At 41.4% G+C, this 21,053-nt stretch overlaps 1 protein-coding gene across 1 annotated transcript; it reads right to left on the bottom strand.

Moving 5' to 3' along the window:
• Positions 1-467: 467 nt before the first annotated feature.
• On the bottom strand, positions 468-16,396 carry C22H3orf49 (chromosome 22 C3orf49 homolog). Its single transcript, XM_043442125.1, is given in 8 exon segments — positions 468-665; positions 1,115-1,182; positions 1,185-1,224; positions 5,072-5,196; positions 8,660-8,982; positions 11,029-11,168; positions 13,446-13,474; positions 16,348-16,396. Coding segments are annotated over 8 exon segments (972 nt in total).
• Positions 16,397-21,053: the final 4,657 nt, after the last annotated feature.

Here is a 21,053-nt window from a genome sequence, read left to right on the forward strand (position 1 = left end):
CTTATCCATTCATTTTAGTTCAGAAACATGACACTTTGCATGAATCATACCTTAATAATGTTACATTTTTGTAATTTTAATAAGAACTCTTCTCTTTAAAAACAAAGGTTTAAAGTTAGCTCAATAGTAGTCACAGTGAAAGTGTCAAAATACCTTTAAGTGCTTCCTCTAATTTCATCTGGCAAATCATGGAAGAAATTTCTTTGTAGAATTGGTATGCCCTGGTAAATATTTCTATTTTCCATTATTAGTAAAAATTATGAAGCAAAAATTTGCTTATATTGACTCAAAATTAAAAATCAATTTTTGTAAAAGGACTATTGGGCCGAATATTTTTATAAGGACTTTGGGCAGAATATTTTTAAACTCACCCCCCACCCCAATTGATTAAGAGAAATTTATTCAGGATTATATACCAAGAGATAAGAATCCCTATGAACATAACTTTTATGGCATCAGAAACAGAATCAGAAGCAGGACCAGGTACATGGGAAACACACATTTTTCAATTTATACTTTCTCATAGTTCGCTTGGACATCCTCTGGAACTGCTTCTAAGACCGAAGAATTTCATCCCCTAGAAACTCACACTGTTGAAGTTCAGCATGTCTTTGGGCCAATAACTTCATGGATTTATTTGTCACTGTTTCTATGAGGTCATCCACCTATGACAGCCCAAGACAAAGAAACGAAGCCATGTGTTAGAAAGCCTTGGCCACACCCCAGGGAGAGCTGTTTTTCCTGAGAGATGAGTTCAGGAACTGGTGGATGTCTGCAAGTCCCAAAGTATTATTCTAATTCAAGTCATAGCAATCAGAGCTTGAAAACATGCATTTACCACCCAGTGCTAAAGACAATCTCATCTCCTCAAACCCTCGTGTGTGTGTGGCTTCATTTTAAGTGAATTAACTTTACCATTTAGGAGGCACACAGCATCATCCTCCGTGCCCTCAGCGATCCCTCAGCCACTCTCAAACGCCCCCCACTAACAGGATGCCTTCATGCTAATCATTAGTTTCGTCCCATAGCCACGCTGTCTAGCCGGGCTGTGCGTTCCGTGGAGCCCAGGCCTCTGATGCTTTTGAAACACAAAGTAAAAACCTTTGTCCACTACCTGCATTTGAAGCTTTCCCACTGTCAAATCTGATTTCTGGAGAATGTTTTCCATGCTGTGCTTCTTTTAAATATCAGAAAGTGTGGTCTCTTTTTTGATGAATATGGAACCTATCATAAAAATGTAAAAACACATCAGATTAAGAAGTGCCACCATTATTTCTGTGACGGTGCTTCAGTGAACACCCTTACCCTTGCGACATCCTCTTTTAAACTGAATATTTGCCACATAACAACATTGGATTGGAGGCCGTATTCATATTATTCTCCACGCCCCATGCATCTCCTTTGTGCCCAGAGCTCTCTTTGAAGAGATCTATAGGGTGCAGAGAAATGAGATTGTCTGGTTCTGAAAGAATATATAGTGTCAGGAAAAAAAACAGGTCATTCGTAAGGGGAAGAAGAAGAAATTGCCTCTGTAGCCGCTGAGCACAGTCAGAGTGTGGGGCTGTTGTAGACGAGGGCCCCAGAAAGCTCATTATCACTGGATCCAGTTGCTAATCTGGTCTCTTTTCTGCAGGTTTCCTTATTTTCATGGCAGACATGTTTCCAAACATGAAAAAGAAAGCTCTGGGTTCTTTTCATTGCATGCCTGATACCCTTCCCATGGTCCCTGGCTTGCTGGTTACAAGTACCTGTGCTATTAAAACTCATTCCTAGGTCATGGCTCCTGGCTAATATGGCCTTTTTAGTCTTACTAGGTTCGCTCTTCCTTCCCCTTGTGTTTAGTAATTACCATGAGGACTACTGTGAGACCTACACAAAGTGGGTTGTGCAATCACATTTGGGTCGTGCCCTTTGCCCGAGTTGACAAATGAGTCTGTGGAACCTCTGCCCTGCCCTGACGGCTCCTGCGTGCATGCTCAGTCACTCAATCGTGTCTGACTCTTTTGTGACCCCATGGGCTATAGCCTGCCAGGCTCCTCTGTCCTTGGGACTTCCCAGGCAAAAATACTGGAGTGGGTTGCTGTTCCTCCTCCAGGGGTTGTTCCCAACCCAGGGATGGAACTTGCATCTCCTGTGTTGCCAGGCAGATTTATCACTGAGCCACCCGAGAAGCCCTGCCAGCTCGCCCTGGCTCCAACATCACTTGCAGAAGCTTCCCCAATCTAACGAGAGCACAACTCCTCTTGTTTCTCTCTCATAAAACCCAGTGGTTTGGTTTTTTTTTTTTCTACTAAGCACTTAACTTGGTAATTACTTAAGTTATTTCTGTGTGTTGAATACCGTTATTAAAAAGTCAAATGTCTTGAAGGGTCAGGCAGGTTTTGAAAAACAGGCTCAGGTGGGGCTGGCATGGACCAGAGAGAACGGGCCTCCTGCAAAGGGGGTGGCCTCTGTGTAGCTCCTGCTGTTGCTGGGGGGACTGCAAGCTCCATGTTGCCAAATCCTCTTATTTTTCAAAAGGAAGTTGAAAATCCAGACTTTTGTTTGAACGATTCTAATTTCAAAACGTGGACAACTGATTCAAATATATGAGAACATATGAGAGTATATGAGAATATTCTGAGAGCTATCACCTAGAGCCAGACATCCTGGAATGTGAAGTCAAGTGATCCTTAGAAAGCATCAATACGAACAAAGCTAGTGGATGTGATGGAATTCCAGTTGAGCTATTTCAAATCCTGAAAGATGATGCTGTGAAAGTGCTGCACTCAATATGCCAGCAAATTTGGAAAACTCAGCAGTGGGCACAGGACTGGAAAAAGTCAGTTTTTATTCCAATCCCTAAGAAAGGCAATCCCAAAGAATGCTCAAACTACCGCACACTTGCACTCATCTCACATGCTAGTAAAGTAATGCTCAAAATTCTCCAAGCCAGGCTTCAGCAATACGTGAACCGAGACCTTCCATATGTTCAAGCTGGTTTTAGAAAAGGCAGAGGAACCAGAGATCAAATTGCCAATATCTGCTGGATCATCGAAAAAGCAAGAGAGTTCCAGAAAAACATCTATTTCTGCTTTATTGACTACGCCAAAGCCTTCGACTGTGTGGATCACAATAAACTGTGGAAAATTCTGAAGGAGATGGGAATACCAGACCACCTGACCTGCCTCTTCAGAAACCTGTATGCAGATCAGGAAGCAATAGTTAGAACTGGACATGGAACAACACACTGGTTCCAAATAGGAAAAGGAGTACGTCAAGGCTGTATATTGTCACCCTGCTTATTTAACTTATATGCAGAGTACATCATGAGAAACGCTGGGCTGGAGGAAGCACAAGCTGGAATCAAGATTGCGGGAGAAATATCAATAACCTCAGATATGCAGATGACACCACCCTTATGGCAGAGAGTGAAGAGGAACTAAAGAGCCTCTTGATGAGACTGAAAGAGGAGAGTGAAAAAGTTGGCTTAAAGCTCAACATTCAGAAAACTAAGATCACGGCATCTGGTCCCATCACCTCATGGGAAATAGATGGGGAGACAGTGGAAACAGTGTCAGACTTTATTTTTTTGGGTTCCAAAATCACTGCAGATGGTGATTGCAGCCATGAAATTAAAAGACACTTACTCCTTGGAAGGAAAGTTATGACTAACCTAGACAACATATTAAAAAGCAGAGACATTACTTTGCCAACAAAGGTCTGTCTGGTCAAGGCTATGGTTTTTCCAGTGGCCGTGTATGGATGTGAGAGTTGGACTGTGAAGAAAGCTGAGTGCCAAAAAATTGATGCTTTTGAACTGTGGTGTTGGGAGGAGACTCTTGAGAGTCCCTTGGACTACTGCAAGGAGATCAAACCAGTCCTTCCTGAAGGAGCTAAGTCCTGGGTGTTCATTGGAAGGACTGATGCTGAAGCTGAAACTCCAGTACTTTGGCCACCTAATGCAAAGAGTTGACTCGCTGGAAAAGACCCTGATGCTGGGAGGGATTGGGGGCAGGAGGAGATGGGGACAACAGAGGATGAGATGGCTGGATGGCATCACCGACTCAATGGGCATGAGTTTGAGTACACTCCGGGAGTTTGTGATGGACAGGGAGGCCTGGCGTGCTGGGATTCATGGGGTCAAAAAGAGTCGGACACGACGGAGCGACTGAACTGACTGATTGCTATCTACTTGATAGGGCTGTTGTAAGAAATACCTGAGTTGATATTTTTAAAGCACTTAGAAGAGGGTTTGGAACATAGTCAGCTTTAATAAATGCTTATTATGTCTAAAAAAATAATACTTCAGATTCTATTGAAAAATAGCATGGGCAATTTAGGCACAAACTTGATCTAAGTACAGATAAGTACAAGCCTTGGGTTGGAGTGTCCTGGATCATCAAGTGCTGCATCATCTATAATATACACATGTTCTATTTGTATGTTAATTTCAATTATAATGAAATGAAATTTAAAATTCAATTCCTCAATTGTACCGCCACATCAGCTGGGAAAGACTGATGGCAAAAGGAGAAGGGGGTGACAGAGGATGAGATGGTTATGTAGCATCATGGGCTCAATGGACATAAATTTGAGCAATCTCCTGGAGACAGTGAAGGACAGAGGAGCCTGGCATGCTGCAGTCCGTAGGTTTGTAAAGAGTCAGACACGACTGAGGGACTGAACAACAACTGGCCATATGCAAAGGCTTAAAAGTACACATGATAATGGCTACTGTTTTGGACAAATGTTTGCATCCTTGCAGAAATTCTGTGGGGTTGGTCTGGAGAATATCTCTCCACAGAGCATGCATGATATGCCAGATGCTAATATACCAACTTGATATTTGAACAGCTGACCAAGTCAATATAAAGCGGCAAACCCTACTGTTGCCCAGATTATAGCAGAAGCTGAACCACTCGGGCTCAGAAGTAGAGGAATCAGACCTGGCAAGTCCACTTGTGCCCTGAATTCTAGGAGTGGAGACACAAAAGGCAGCTTTAAATGGGAGAGAACTTGGTTTTCACAACAGCCCTGAACACTGACTTCTGTGTAAGTCTTTAGGCACAAGTTTGTTTCTGCATTTTACCTTTTGCATTCCTGGAGGAAGTGATGCCACAGATAAACGCTTGGTGGTTCTCCTGGCTCGGAGGAGTGTATTTCTTTGGGTTATCGCCTCTGTCTCTGCTTCAACAACGTCAAGTTGTATAGTTGCTTAGAGGGAGTGAGGGGGGGAGAAAACAGACAATCTTGAAGGATCACAATAATAAACATGTGCCTGCTATTAGAAAGTCTCCTGAAAAGCAAGCATGACATGCGATTTCAGTGGCTTTTTTTCTTTGGGGTTAAAATTGAAAATGGACTTGCTTTGCTGAATCTCACACTTTCTCTTGAACACTTGACCTTTTCTTCTGGTCATGACCTCCACAGTCACCAACCCATCTTGACAAGGTGGTTGATAACTGTTTTTGAGACTTCACTTTTGCCCTCTGTTGCTCTTCCCTGTAACTCTTGTGGAATTAGGAAAAGCACCCTCTAACATACAAGACAACCCAATGACTGTTTGCTGTTGACGAAGACAAGTTTAAGTGTATTCTCCAGCAAAGTGGCTCAAGGCTCAGTCATTCACATACCATCTTAATAGTGTTTCCCACATTCTAGGAGCCCTGTGAATCCTAGAGTCCTTAATATTTTCCTCTATCAGTTCAATTCTTGGGACTTCTCTGGTGGTCCAGTGTTAGGAGCCCTCGCTGCCAATGCAGGTGGTGGTTCGGGTTCTATCCCTGGACAGGGATCTAAGATCCCACAGGCTATGTGGCACAGCCAAAAGATAAGGGAAAAAAGCATCCTCATAAAAAAAAAATCAGTTCTTGACACAATAAACATACTTATAAAGGAAACTTAAAACACTATCATAAATCAAAAACCAGAATCATAAATATAGACACTGAGACTAGGATGGTAAAATCAAAATCATGTTATTGCCAACAGAACGCAGTAAACTTGAGGTTACTCTCTGTTTTACTAAGGTAGAAAAAGGGAAGAAGATGAGACTTTTTCCTTGATGTAGGGAAAGGGGTCACAAAAGGCACTGGGAAAAGCAGGGTGTGCAGCGTGGTCTGTCTCGGAGTTTTCATGCTGTGCATAGCACCTAAGATCAATTTCATCTGCTTCGGGTCACTTGGTGACTGCATTGAGGAACCACGGCTCCTCAGCTCAGGGGCTGGTGGCTCTACCTTCAACATGGATGCTCAACCCAGGGACGCTTCTTTCTCCACCACCCTCCACTGTCAGCTCTTGCCCAAATCTTGCAACTCCTGACAGTGAACATTCTCTTCCACCTCACCACCCCCACTGCCCATGACCAGCCCCAGCTAATATTATCCGTTGCCTTGGATGAATGCAAGAGCCTGTTTATCATTCCTCCTGCATCAGATCTTACCCTCCTCCAATCCAGTCTCTACCCTGCGGTCTGAGCTACCTTTAAAAAACGCCCTTCAAATCATATAAATCCCCAGCTTGAAAATATCTTATCACCCTTAGGAAAGGTTAAAATTTCTTAACATGGTTTACAAACACACTTATCACCTTATTCAGCAGACTCTCGCTGGCCGGATTACCTTCAGGCCTTAATTATGCCCAGTGCTCTCTTGACGCTGGGACTTGAACATGCTCTGCCCTCTTCCTGGAAAACTGTTCTCACCACTTTTTCCTTATCTAACTCTAGTTCTTCAGATCTCATCTGAGTTGTCCATTCTTTAGCGAGGCTTTCTCGAGCCCCCTCCTCTAAAGCCAGCATTCATGACGTGTACCCACCCTATCCTGTGCTTCTTCTTTGCATCAGAGGTAAATATCTGCATGACATTGAAATGCCCCTCCATGCCCTCTGTAACTCAAGGAGGGTAGAGACCACACCTGTACTGTCCCTTTCAGCATGCCTGCCACATAATATGTATTTACTACATATTCGTTTTATAGCCTAATGAGGATCAACAGGGATGAGCAACTGTCTTTCAGCCACAGTTGAGAATCAGAATGTTCGAGCTGCAGCCTGAAAAATGGGCAAGTTTCTTGGAGAAATCTTAGTGTAGAGATTTGTTATTTCAGCTATGATAAAAATAAGCCAATGCATGGGATGTGGTGGAAGGTTCTGGTCCTCTGTTTTCTGCTGGACTCTTCAACTCCAGCCCCATCAGTAGAGAAGTGTGTCCTCTTTGTTGTTTTCAATAGAAACAGGCAGGTCAATCTATATCAGGTAATTGCCAGATGCTTGGATGCTTGTATTAGTTGTGTTTTTCCAGAAGAGAGAGTTTGTTTGAAAGGGCAATGTGTCAGCTGGAGGCCATCAGTTTTTGTTTTTTCTGGAAAAAGTATCTACCAAGCCTTATCATGATGTGAAATTTGAAGATACGTGTGAATCACCTACATATACATAAGTATTCTATATGTTTCTGAATGCTGTACTGTAAAGGGCACTAGAAACATACAAAGGGTATTTATGGCACTGAAGCTCTTCTGTATGGTATTGTAATGAGAGAGAAATTACATGGCGAGTTTTTCAAACCCACGGAACTGTGTGGGGCAAACAGTGAATCCTAATGTAAACTACGGTGGTTGTTTACTTGCTGTGTCCAATTCTTTTGACACCATGGACTGTAGCCTGCCAGACTCCTCTGTCCATGGGATTCTCCAGGCAAGAATAGTGGGAGTGGATTGCCATTTCTTCTCCAAGTTAGGGATCTAACCTGGGTCTCCTGCATCACAGGTGGATTCTTTACCAACCTAGCCACCAGGGAAGTCCAGCGTAAACTGTGGACTAGTGTTAATAATAATATGTTAACATGGGCTCATCAACGGTACTGAGGCAAGAAGTTCATAATAGAGGAAACTGTGGGGTAAGGAGAGGAGGGTATAGAGGAAATTTCTGTATTTTCTACTCAATTTTTCCAGTTTACCTAAAATTGCTCTACAAAAAAGTCTATCAATTTTAAAAAGGAGAATGCAAATAGTAGTCATCACTCACATGACCCCTCCCCCACCAAACATCATTACCCTGTCACAAAAGAAATTGTCAACAGTTCAAACGCCAATTCTTCACAAAGTATGTGGGAAGTAGATATAATAAAATAAAATTTCCTTTACAACTTACCAATCACACATTTTTTTTTTTCAATCATACATTTTTAAAATGGAATTCTCACCACAACTTTGTCTGTTGGAAGCAGCCATTTGAAAATCTCCCTCACTTCTTTCTCCAGAAATAAAACCAGAAAATCCCACTTTGGTTTGATTTTCTAATATATGTGTATGTATATATGCATATACATATATATACACCTATGTACACATCTAACATTTATTTATTTATTTATTTTTTTCACATCTAATATTTAAATGAAAAGTAGTTTTAGACTGATGAGACCACTGACTAACTGGACTGGGAGTGACCTCAAATGTAATCTAATTCAGAGCTTTTGAAGATGTATACACACACACACACATCACCTGGGAATCTTTCTAAAAGGCAGATTCTGACTCAGTAGCCCTGGGTGGGGCCTTAACTTCTGCATTTCAGACAAGCTCCCCAGAAATGCTATTCTGTGGGTAACAACAAAAGCTGTCCTATTTCATTTTCTCTCTTGGCCTTGACACTGGACCGTATGTTGACTTGGATTACCATTCTGGGAGAGCTTTCTCATTCTTGGTTCGGTAAATAACTTGGGTGATGGAAGCTCCTTGACAATTCTAGGAAGAAGGCTCTGCGTATTTGGAAGGAGGGTTTCCTTGTGGTTTGGGGCACCCTCTTCGTTGACACTTGCTGGCTTGCTTCTGTACGTGTGTGACAGCATCCTCCCCAAAACAGTCTTCACTTTCCTCACCAAATTTTTCTTCTGATTTTGCTGGCTCTTGTGAAATTCCATGTCACTATCACTGGATGACTCCTCTTTAGGGACCAATACATTTTGTTTTACTAAGTTGGTAGACACAGCTCTATGCCATCTGAACAAAGGAAAAATAATTTGTGTCAAGGAAATTGAAAAGTTAAAAATGAAACATTGGAATCATGAAAATCAACTGCAAATGTGAACAAATTATACAGTTCAAAAAAAGAAAACTAAAGATGAAGCATCAAATCCAAAGCAACTACTTGATATTTTGTTGCTGAACTCTAGAAGTGCATTCTGGCCACTATCTCACTTAATCCTCAGGGCTGGTAGTTTATATTGTTATCTTCAGTTTACTAATGAGTAAGCTGAGACACAGAGATATTAATTTAATTGATGGAGCATAGAATGCAGATTTTAATCTTGGTTTGTGACTGTTAGAATATATTACCTCATATTGGCAAATTGGTGATCTCATTTCAATCATTGTTTGAGATATTTTTTTGCTGGACTTCAAAATGTGGTTCCAAATGGTGATGAGACATGAGAGTGTCTGCTAGGGTAGTTAATAAAAAACATATTCTTCAAGGTCCTATAAATGCTCCATTTTATGCAGAATACTGATTTAGAGAGAGCAATTATAAATGCATATTTCCAAAATTCCAAATAAATAATATCTTCATCATTTCAGTAATAAAATAGGTAATACTTCTTAGTAGACTTTTATGTGCTAAACACTCATCTAAGTTCTTTCATATGTATTACATATTTTAATCCTCCTACTATCATCTCCATTTTACAAATGAGGAAATTAAAACTTGGAAAGCTTAAATAATTTATGCCCAGATAATCTGACCCCAAAGTCTATTCTGTTAGCTTCTGTGCTAAGTGAGTATCACACGTTCCATGATACCCTCATTTACCTAATATTCTTCCTTGATTAACTACTTTGATGTTAGTTTCATCCAAAGCAATGATATCCATAAAATTCCAGAGATTTTTAAAAATCAGTCTTCTATTTCGAGATAAAAAATCATTTATGGGCTAGGACTAATCTCCCATGGACCCCTAAGAGAACTTTTAATAAAACCATCAGTTTCTACTACCATAAATACACACACACATGGGAGTACAATGTAGGAGGCTCAGGAACCCCCAAGGTCATCCACGCAACCCCCATCAAGTAAAAAGCCCAGCTCTAAGCAGTTTCTGAATCTCCAAGATGCATCTCCTAGTCCCATCCCCCCACCCTCATTCCCAATCTATTTATAACATAATTAATAAGATGATTTTGCTCCAAAGCCTAGGAATAGAACTGCTACCATTAACCTTTTAAGTATCTTGGTTGGTTGTGAATTTATTTGGTTGTATTGCCTCTCTTTTTAACCCCTATTTTTTTATTGGAAGTGGAAATCTCTGCAAAATTTCATTTTGCCCATGGAAGTTCAGAAGTCCGGTCTTTGATACTTTAGGTCTCATGAAAACGACTCTTTACTACCTATCTGAGCTATTGCTCGTGAATTTGGTAAGGAAGAATACTCTCCAAATTGGAAAATAATCATCTCACTGCCTTTCCAAATTAAAATGTATTACATTTGGAGTATTCCATGCTTGTCTTCATGGTTTTGCCACTGGCAAGAAATATGAGGTATAAGACAGTTTTTAGGTTACATTAAAGAGCATGTACGTGGGTAAAATATAATTAGTACGCATTACAACAGCCCAAATTGCTGGAAAGGGGAATGGAGAGAGCACTGATCATGGACTTATTTTGAAAAATGCACTATTGGTTTTTCAAAATAATAGTATTTGCTGTCTAAAACTGTGAGATTGAAATATCAACTTAGTATCTACGAATTTTAATATCATATGTGAGAATAAATCTCAAGTTCAGGTAGAAAGGCAAGGTTTTCCCATTACAATGAAGACTTTTCTGATCACAAAACGAGGCTTCCATCGTGGCACTAGATTCCCTGATCCAATGTATATATGCTGTCTATGTATGCTGTCTTTGCTCCCTCTAATCCACAGGGAGCCTTCATTTCTAAATGCAGTGCTTAAAAACATGCTACTTTTTTCTGATCAGCACAGTGAATATTGTTTAACGCAAAATCCATAGCATCTCACTCAAGAGAGAAGAAAATGAACCCCAGTTTCCTACCCTTCAATCCCTTTCCTTTGGAAGGAGCCGCTTCTCTTTCTGGGCTGCTGAAATCTTCGGTACTGGCCAGCTCTTTCGTAAGCACCCTTAAAGCGCTCTGGAGTATACAGGTGAGGGTGGCCTATTGCTGTCAACCTCACCTGCAGTAGTCGTTGTTAATTTCTTTAGCTCTTAGGCTCACAGACTACAAAACAAAATCATCCAGTGACTGAGGCGCTTTTAACTCCAGGGCTGTTTGGGGGTAAAGTATGTAGGAAAATTTTTGGAATTGCTTCCTTATTCCCTTCCAGGTGTTAACACACATCATTTGTGGGACTGGCCCTGTTTACCACTTTACAGAGGTCATCAATGATGCAGTTGACAGAGCAGTGGGAAATTCCCAGTCATGTTGCAGACTCCAGGGCAAGGCAGATGTGAATAGGTGACCTGCTTGTCTAACCACTGCCATTTGGGTTGGTAATAAAGTAATCACACACCAACTGATTATCACATTCAAATGTGCACGTCTGCATTCCAAACAGGGAAGAACCGAGACCACCACCACTAATTCCAGTGACCCCAGCTTTTGTTAGATCTTTCATGTGGAACTGATGAATGCTCTCCGTCCAGTTTTTATTTGGCTTTCTCACAGTACACCCCTTGGGCTATTTTGTAGTGATCTCTCAAAACACATGGCTGAGAAAGTTGGGCCCACCCCTCCCTTTTGACATTTGGTTTATTTCCTGGAGGAGAGCAAATTCTTGCTGGGTTGGAACTTCTCACCACAAGGTGGCAGCAGACACTAGGGTTTATTCCCATCCCTTTCTGGCGCTTTGAGTTTTTCAGTCTGAACTAACTAGACGCAAAGAAGGAAAACTCCAGAAAAGTGTTGGGGGATATAATGATTATTGTTTTCTGTGTTTGTACTCATCAGTCATCTGCAGCGGGACTCTCAAACTTTCATGTGTACACAAATTACCTGGGGATCTTGTTAAAATGCAGATTTTGTTGCAGCAGTTCTGCCTGATGAGGTCATTGGGGCCAGAGAGCTCAACAAAATAAAAAAGGGTTACTTGCATGTGGATTTGTCTGCTCCTGACAGATTAATCAGCAGGCACCAGAGCCCTGAGGTGGAAGGAGTCTGATGTCTTTGAAAACGTAGTCAGGGTGGCTGCAGCGAAGAGGTAATATATGTGATAAGCTGGAGGGATAGGCAGGGCCAAGCCGGCTGGATCCTACAGAACAACTGAAAGTTGTACCATTATTTTGGATCTTCAGAATAATGGAAAGCTATGAGGTTTTTTTAATCATTAAAATTAAAGACAAATTAAAAAATTTTAAAGTGTGGTAAAATATATATTATATGCTGCTTCTGCTAAGTCACTTCAGTTGTGTCCAACTCTGTGCGACCCCATGGACAGCAGCCCACCAGGCTCCTCTGTCCACAGGATTCTCCAGGCAAGAATTCTGGAGTGGGTTGCCATTTCCTTCTCCAATATATTATATACAATTTACCATTTTTAAGTATGTTCATATTGTTGGGCAACCATTATCACCAGCATCTTCAGAAATTTATCTTACAAAATTGAAATTGAAAACCCATTAAACAATAACCCCTAATAACTTTTCTGTCTCTATGAATTGTTCTTAATTGGGAAAAAATATCTTGGAAGAAGTCACTACGTAAGGTGACAAAATTCCAAAAATGAATTACCGTGAAAATATATATCCCAATTTCTTTGTACAATAGTGAGAAAAATCTGCAGTACAGAAGAAGAGTGGAAAAGAAATAGGAAGGGTTAAGGAGAAGGGTATGAGGGTGAACAGTATTTTAATGCAAGCCCAGAAGTTAAGTAGAAAGCCTGTAGCTGTGTATGCTTTATTCATCCAACCTGCACATTAGGTAACTGAAGAGCAGAAATAAAGCCAAATGAGAATTCTGTTTTGTTTCGAGGTAAATTTCAAAATTTTTGATTTCTGAACTGAATTCAGAACCAACTCTTTTTAGTTCTTGGGATAATGACTGAATTCAACAGCTCTCAACAATGAAAAAAATGTTATTGCTACATCCAGTCCAAGAGATGGCTGCACTCTCTCTTTATGAATTTGATGACACTTTTTGAGGAGTGATGCTGAAACCCAGACTCTGTGTACCAATGCTGAATTGAATCTCAGAGACAGAATTTTGGGTGAGCTGGGAGAGAAGGGCTCTCTATTGCTTTGCCCAGCAAAGGAGGCCACAGCAAGCTGGTACCCATTAGACTGTCCCATCCTGGAGTGGGTAGAAAGGGGTCTTACAATGTTAAAGCAACAGGGCATGATCAGCTCCTGGACATTCCTCTGAATGGTGGGTGGTGAGGTAACTGGGAGTCAGCATCATCAACCTTCTGGTTCCAACCGGTCTGGGGTCTACGTGCTTGGGGGCAGCATACAATTACCTTCTTCCACTTGGTGGAGATTTCCGTACCTGCAAAACAGTTCAAAAGATTAAGCTGAGAATATTATCGATAGTCCTTGGGGAAGAAATGAAGGTCCCTGACTTTGTTTAATGGCTAAAGTATTATTATTTTGTCTGGCTTGATTGGTTTCCTTTCTTTCTGCATTTTTCTCACTTCTGTGATTAAACTTACTCTTTGACTAAAGCTTTTTTACAGACAAAAGGCAGGTGGAGGATGTGGCTTGGGGACTATTCTGGGAAGGCCTCAGAGGGTCCTGCTGGGTTACAGGAGCTAGTCAATATGTATTCATTCTGTGCAATGAGAATCCAGCGTTGAACAAAACAACTGGAACCCCTGTCTAAGATTTACACTCTAGGGGAGGGCACAGATTCCAACCTTGTTAGTAAGCTGATATAGCGTTCAGACACCGATAAAGAATGCTAGGAAAAAACTAGGAAAACACTGTAGCAAGTGAGTGTTTCTACCAGGGCGATCAAAAAAGACCTCTCAAGGAAGTGATAGTCGAGGTGAGACATTCCACATTGGAAAGGACATAAACTGTGGTCAGATCTGTGTTCTAAAGCAAAGTATTCCAAAGATGAGAAATGACCAGAGCAAAAGTTCTGAGGTGGCTGGGCACTAGGTCAGATTAGAGGGCAGGAAGGAGACCACGGTGGTGGGAATACAGGTGACAAAGGAAGGCAACGTTATGTTTGTGTTCTTAAAAAGATTGCTGGGGCTTCCCTGGCCCCACAGTGGTTAAGACTCGGAACTTTCAAGGCAAAGGTGCGAATTTGATCCCTTGTTGGGGAACTGAGATTCTGTCTGCTACGTGGCATGGCCAGGAAGTTAAAGAAAAAAAAAAAAAAGACAGAAGAAGAAGAAGAAAGAAAAGATTGTTGTGTGCCACTTGCAATGCGCACTGGAAAAAAATGTGACGGCTGAAGAGGCAATTGATCCAGGATGGAGACGCTGGTGGTGAGGCATAGAGTGAGACAGATGTGCAGAGATTCAGGGAATATTTAGGAAGTATCACACTGAAATGAACTCAGTGTCAAGGGGTGGTGAGTAGACAGCGAGAGAAACTAGACTGGGAAGTTAGCTTGTTGCAGTAGCTCAAGTCTGTGACAGGAGTGGCTTTTTAAAAAAAATTTTTGGCCGTGCGGTGCAGCATGTGGGATCGACAGTTCCCCACCCGGGGGTTGAACCTGCATCCCCTGCCTTGGAAGCATGGAGTCTGAACCACTAGACTGCCAGGTAAGTTCCTGGAGTGGTTTAACTAAATAGGGGTAATGGAGGTAGAGAGAAGTGCACTGATTCAAGAGCCCCCTGTAAGTCTACTTTTCTTTCCAACCCTCCTTGGGATATGGTTTGGCATCAAACCCGTAGGCTCACTCCCTGGACATTGGTAAATGTCCCTTTCAAAAGCCAGAGCAGGGCAAAGCCTGGTCAAAACACAATCTCCCTTGTTGTTAACATTATCCTTCTATTCTATCCTTCTAACAGATCTGAGATCACAAAATCCTATTTAGGTAACCATAACAACAGTTGCAAATGAGAATGCTTGGGTGGCCAGGCAGGTAAATGTGAGAAGCTGCAGGGTGTAGCAAAGAGGGGAGTCAACTTTGGTAAACCATGGAATGCTGGACCAATCAAATGTTAATGAACTTCAAATTGTTAAGGCTCTTCCAGCATTTAAAAATGTTTAGCTTGTGGGTCACCTATTTGCTGACTTCAAAGGCCTTTTTATGTAAACTCTCCATTCAGTCAGGCAGATCTTTCCTATCTGTGGTCCCAAAGCTGATTCCCATCCTCCTCCAAGTTTTTGTTTCTCCCCCTCCAAGCTTAACTTAAACTTCCATTCTATTGCCTTTGGGCTAGTTATTACATTGTTTTTGCATCTCATCTCTATCTGGTTTCGTACTAACCTTACCTATGAATGTGTAAGTTCTCAAAAACTTGGTAAGCAGAGATTTCAGGTCTTACTTCAAATTTGGGAGTAATAAACACATAGACTTTTGAGAGTCTCTTGGACAGCAAAGAGATCAAACCAGTCCATCCTAAAGGAAATCGGTCCTGAATATTCATTGGAAGAAATGATGCTGAAGCTGAAGCTCCAGTACTTTGGCCACCTGATGAGAAGAACTGACTCATTTGAAAAGACCCTGATGCTGGGAAAGATTGAAGGTGGAAGAGAAGGGGATGACAGAGGATGAGATGGTTGGAAGGCATCACTGACTCGATGGACATGAGTTTGAGCAAGCTCTGGGAGTTGGTGATGGACAGGGAAGACTGGTGAGCTACAGTCCATGGGGTCGCAAGAGTCAGACACGACTGAGTGACTGAATTGAAATGAACTGAAATGCATAAAACAGGCAGGATGATGTACTTTAGTGGTGGTGTGGTTTAGTCGCTAAGTCGTGTTCCACTCCTGCAACCCCATGGACTGTAGCCCACCAGGCTCCTCTGGCAGGATTTCCCTGGCAAGAATACTGGAGTGGGTTGCCACGCCCTCCTCTAGGGGATCATCATGCCCAGGGATTGAACCTGGGTCTCCTGCATTGCAGGTGGATTCTTTACTGACTGAGGTAGGAGGGAAGCCTCTATCTTAGTGGAGTCATTTAAAAACGGAATCCCTTTGAAAATGAATGACTCTAGTAAGGTGAAGAGTCCTCACTCACTCAACTCACCCAGGACTGACCAGGGCTTAGGAGGTCTTTGCATGTAGAGAAATATGAATTGGGGACATTTTCCTTTTTGCTTGAGCACTTCTCCTTACTGGAGCTTTTGCCCACTTGAGAGAAGAAGGTAACATTTTACAGGTCACTTAGCAAGTACTGTTCCACGAGGAAGTGTATACTGGGCGCCTAAAGACAGAATGCTTCACCCAAGGACTCCTTACTAAGAGGGTGCCACTCCCTAGCGGTCCGGGAAGGCTGGGGCTGGGGCATAGTGTCTCTGAAGTGGCAAGAGGCTATTCAAGGAAGGATGTCTTTTTTTTTTTTTTCAGTTGCTTTTTGTATTGATTTCTGCCCCAGGTGAGTATCTGTAACTTCAGACTCATCGTGTATCTCTGAGGATAAACATTTGGTTTGCTTTGACGGTCTTTAATAACTCGAACTCTTTTGAAGTTGTCAAGTGCTCTAGGCTGTGCCCCATTAGAAAGTCGATGTTTCAGTTAAAATGCCCTCTCAGATGAAGTTGAGATCAGTGTAGACTGGTACAAGTTCTTTGGAGGGCAGTTTGGCAACATCTATCAGCATGTGATGTCTGTATTGTCTCAGAGCCAGTGTGTTATTTCTGGGAATTTATTCTACAGAAATACTCATAGAATGATGTAAAGCTATATGTAGGTTTATTTGTAAGAGCAAAAACTAGAGGCAGCCTACATGGCCATCAATAGAAGAGTAAACACTATCTGTAGACACAGACATAATATGGCCATTGGAGCCATGAAAAGAAGGAGGCAGATCAGTTTGTTCTGATGTGCAAATAAAAAGATAATTCACAGTGTACTGTGGAGTGGAGACAGGATGCCCTAAAACTGTGAATACAAGAAGATTCTTTAAAAAAAAAAAAAAACTATATTCACATGCAAGCTGGCATAGGACGTACTGGAAGAAAATACACCAAAGAGTTAACAGTGTGTATTTTTGGAGATTGGGGCTGAAAACGGTGATGGAGCAGCAGATGTGAGGAGGAAGAACTAGGAGGTTTAAAGATGTTCATTTTATATACTTTATATTGTTTTTTTTTTAAGTGAGCTTATATTACATTAAACTAAGAAATCAAACTCGAGAATTTAAAATGTAATGATCCAAATTTTGAATCATTTTCTTCATACATTTATTCACTTATTCATTCAGCAAATATTTCTTAAGTGCCTACCATGGCCAGACACTGTTCTTTTTCCTGGTGACATATCAGGGATCTAACAGATGAAAATCCCCAATTTCATGCAGCCTGTGTTTGAGGTGGGGGGAGAGGAAGCTGAAAGTAAATGTATAATATGACAAAAAATAAGGAAATAATATATAAAATTTAAAACTTTTCACCTGCAGGGGTAGGATATAATGCTATTTTTGTGCAAGCATGATCTGGGAAGACCTCTCTGATATTAGGACATTATATCAGAGTCCTAAAAGGAAATGAGCACACAGGAGATGTGTTGATCCAGGGAAGATGCATTTGGACAGGGAGTCAAGGCAAAGGCCCTGAGGCAGGAGCTGCTTGATGTGTTTAAGGAACAGAAAGGCTTGTGTGGATCAAGCAGAGGGAGTAAGGGCAAGAGTGAAGGAATACGAGGCCAGATAAATGAAGGAAGACTCATCTATCGTGTGGGGCTTGGAGGCCAGCATATAAACTTGGCCTTCACTCTGTGTGAGGTGAAAAGCTGTCATAGGATTTTGAGAAAAAGCATGGTGTAACCTGACTTCAGTTTTAGCATGTTGTCACCTCCACTTTGAGTTGCTCAATCATGTAAAAGGTACATGTTGATATTTTCTAGCATAACCCAAAGAACCCCTGAATTAGCATGACTGCTGTAGCAAATTATCACAAACTTGGAGGTGCCTTAAGACAGCGTAGATATATGATCTTACAGTTCTTCAGTTAGAAGTCTGGCACGGGTCTCCCTGGGCTGAAATTAAAGTATTGGCAGGACTGGATTTTCCTCTGGACTTTCAAGGGCTGTACCCATTTCCTTAGCTCTGCTAGTGTCTAGAGGCCACCCCCTTCCTCCATGTTAAAGCTAGCAACTTTGCCTCTTTCTGACCTTTCCTCCTATCTCCTGATTCTCTTTTTCCGCCTCCCTCTGTTATTTTAAAGGATCCTTGTGCCTACATGGATCTGAACCAGATAACCCAGGACCATCTCCCTATCTCAAGATCCCTAACTTAATCATGTTGGCAATGTAACCACTTTTGCTATGTAACGTGACATATTCAGAGGTTCTGGGGATCAGGAAACGGATATCCGTGGGGTGGGGCCATTATTCTATCACAGACCCCAAGCACTTTGCTAAGCAACCACAGTCCCCCACCCCAGGATACATATATATCCCTCATGGAGTGCAAATTTCAACTACGGAGAAAAAATTCTGAGTAAGACTTTGACATGCTGTTCCAGAGGGAAATTGATGAACAGAAATTAAAATTTTCCATTGACAAACTTCAGGGTTCAGAAACTTTCAGATCATTTCTTAGACGGGAGGCCTATATTGTGGCCTGAATGACACCTTTGAAAGCAGAAGAGAATTTGTCAATATAGGAAAGAGGACAGTGGAATATCAGTGACTGGAGGGAAGCCTGCAAACATATTTAGAAACAGGTTCATGAAATAACTGAGTCAAGAAAGTCTCCTTAGATGGAGAGTTAAAAAAAAAAAAGAAGAAAACAAAAGAAAGAAACATGAATTCTCCAGCACTTTGGCGCTAGAGGGCACCATCAGACAAAGTGCCAGGGCTGACGGATGGAATTAGGCTTGCATGCACTTTCAATGATGTTTATTTATTTTTATTTTTAAGTTTTTTTGCAGCAATAAGCTTGACATGTTTATTCATTAAACTATCACTTAAATTTTAAAAAGTGCATAGAAAACAAACATGTTCAAAAATTCCTTTTTTTAAAGCAACCATGTACACTTTTTACTTTTACATTCAGTCTCTCATGGACAGCTTTCAGCATTATTGTTTTTTTAAATATTAAAGTATTTTCCTTCATCCCTGTCACAGGGAGTTAACACTCATGGACTTCAGATACATTCCCCCCTTTTTTTCTTCTTTTTCTCTAACCAGAAGTTTGGAAGAACACAAAGGGTAAAACAACAACAACAAAAAGATCTGTTATACATGGCAAAGTTGTCAAGAAAGGCCTTATTTCTAGAAAAGAAGCTAGTCATCTGTTGCACTTTGGAACAGTCATTCAACTACCTGTATTTACTAAAGAGACTGTTAAAAGTTCAATAAAAGAAACACCACAAATCTGTTTTCTGTTGAAAGACAGAAGCAGAGTACCTTTGAACAAGATGCCAGGAAAGCAGCAGAATACAATTTTCTCCTAAATGCAGGTGGTAACCCCAACATTCATAACCAAAAACACAGCACAGGTACTGACTGGCAACATTCACAGGAAGAAAACATCCAGGTGACATCATTTCTGCATTTCTCTCTGATCCCAGGAATGGACTGTTTCACCCTTCCTCAAGGATGTTTTAACAGTGGTACAGACAGTGTCTCTCTGTGGAGCAGAGAATGTTTGTTTATCATGGACTAAAATAAAGCTATTTTCTCCCTCTCGGGCAATGATTGGCACGCTTATGCCTCATTCTAAAGATTAGCGTTCCCTGAGCACAGCGTTTCTCAACTGTGTCATAAGCCTAGTGCACACTCATGTCCACCTGGATCCCTCTTTACTGTCCCCTGGGACTTCAGGAGCAAAGGAAATTGATGTGAACATTAAGTGCATGCTGCTTGTTGTACCATCAATAGCAAAGTCCTGCGTCTCTGTATTAGTCAGCTCAGGCTGCCACCTCAAAGTACCAAAGAGTGGGTGCCTTCAGTGACAGACATTGATTTTCTAACAGTTCTGGAGGCTGCAAATCTGAGATCAGGGTGTCAGCATGGTCAGGTTCTAGGGAAGGCTGTCTTCCTGGCCTCATGTGTCAGAAAGAAAGAGAAAGAGATCTCTTCCTCTTCTGATAAGGCCATGGTCCTCTTGGATATGGGCCCCCACCCTCATGACCTCACTAACATTAATGACATCCTAAAGATCCTGTATCCAGATGTAGTCACATTAGAGTTATAACATACGAATTTTGGGAGCACACAATTCAGTCCATTGCATTATGGCCTAATTCAAGAGCCCTAATTCAAATGTTCATCTCACTCAGACACATCTGGATTAATGTTTGGTCAAATGTTGGGCACCTTATGGCCCAGTCAAGTTGACACATTACATTAACCATCACAGTCCCTGACGTACGAGTCTTGAGTCTTCTGCCAGCATTTATGAAACTGTGGCAGATTTAACTTGTCATATAGGAACTTAGGGTTAAGTCCTCAGATTCTTCATGGCTCTTAATGATCCTACCATTCTACCTAACTGATATGCTACCTAACCAATATGCTACTGGCGAAGAGCAGAGGGCAATTACTAATAGCTCCATAAAGAATGAAGTGGCTGGGCCAAAGTGGGAATGATGCAGATGTGTCTGGTGATGAAAGTCTGATGGATGCTGTAAAGAGCAATATCGCATAGGAACCTGGAACATTAGGTCCATGAATCAAGCAGGAGATGGCAAGAGTGAACATTGACATTGTAGCAATCAGTGAACTAAAATGAACGGGAATGGGTAAATTTAATTCAGATGATTTAATTTAATTCAGAATTTAATTCAGAATCTACTCTGTGGGCAAGAATCTCTTAGAAGAAATGGAGTAGCCTTCATAGTCAACAAGAATCCAAAATGCATTACTTGGGTGTAATCTCAAAAATAACACAATGATCTCTGTTCATTTCTAAGGCAAACCATTGAACATCACAGTAATCCAAGTCTATGCCCCAACCACTAATGCCAAAGAAGCTGAAGTTAACTGGTTCTATGAAGACC

This window comes from Cervus canadensis, chromosome 22 (genome assembly GCF_019320065.1).
Source record: "Cervus canadensis isolate Bull #8, Minnesota chromosome 22, ASM1932006v1, whole genome shotgun sequence".
NCBI classification, from domain to species: Eukaryota; Metazoa; Chordata; class Mammalia; order Artiodactyla; family Cervidae; genus Cervus; species Cervus canadensis.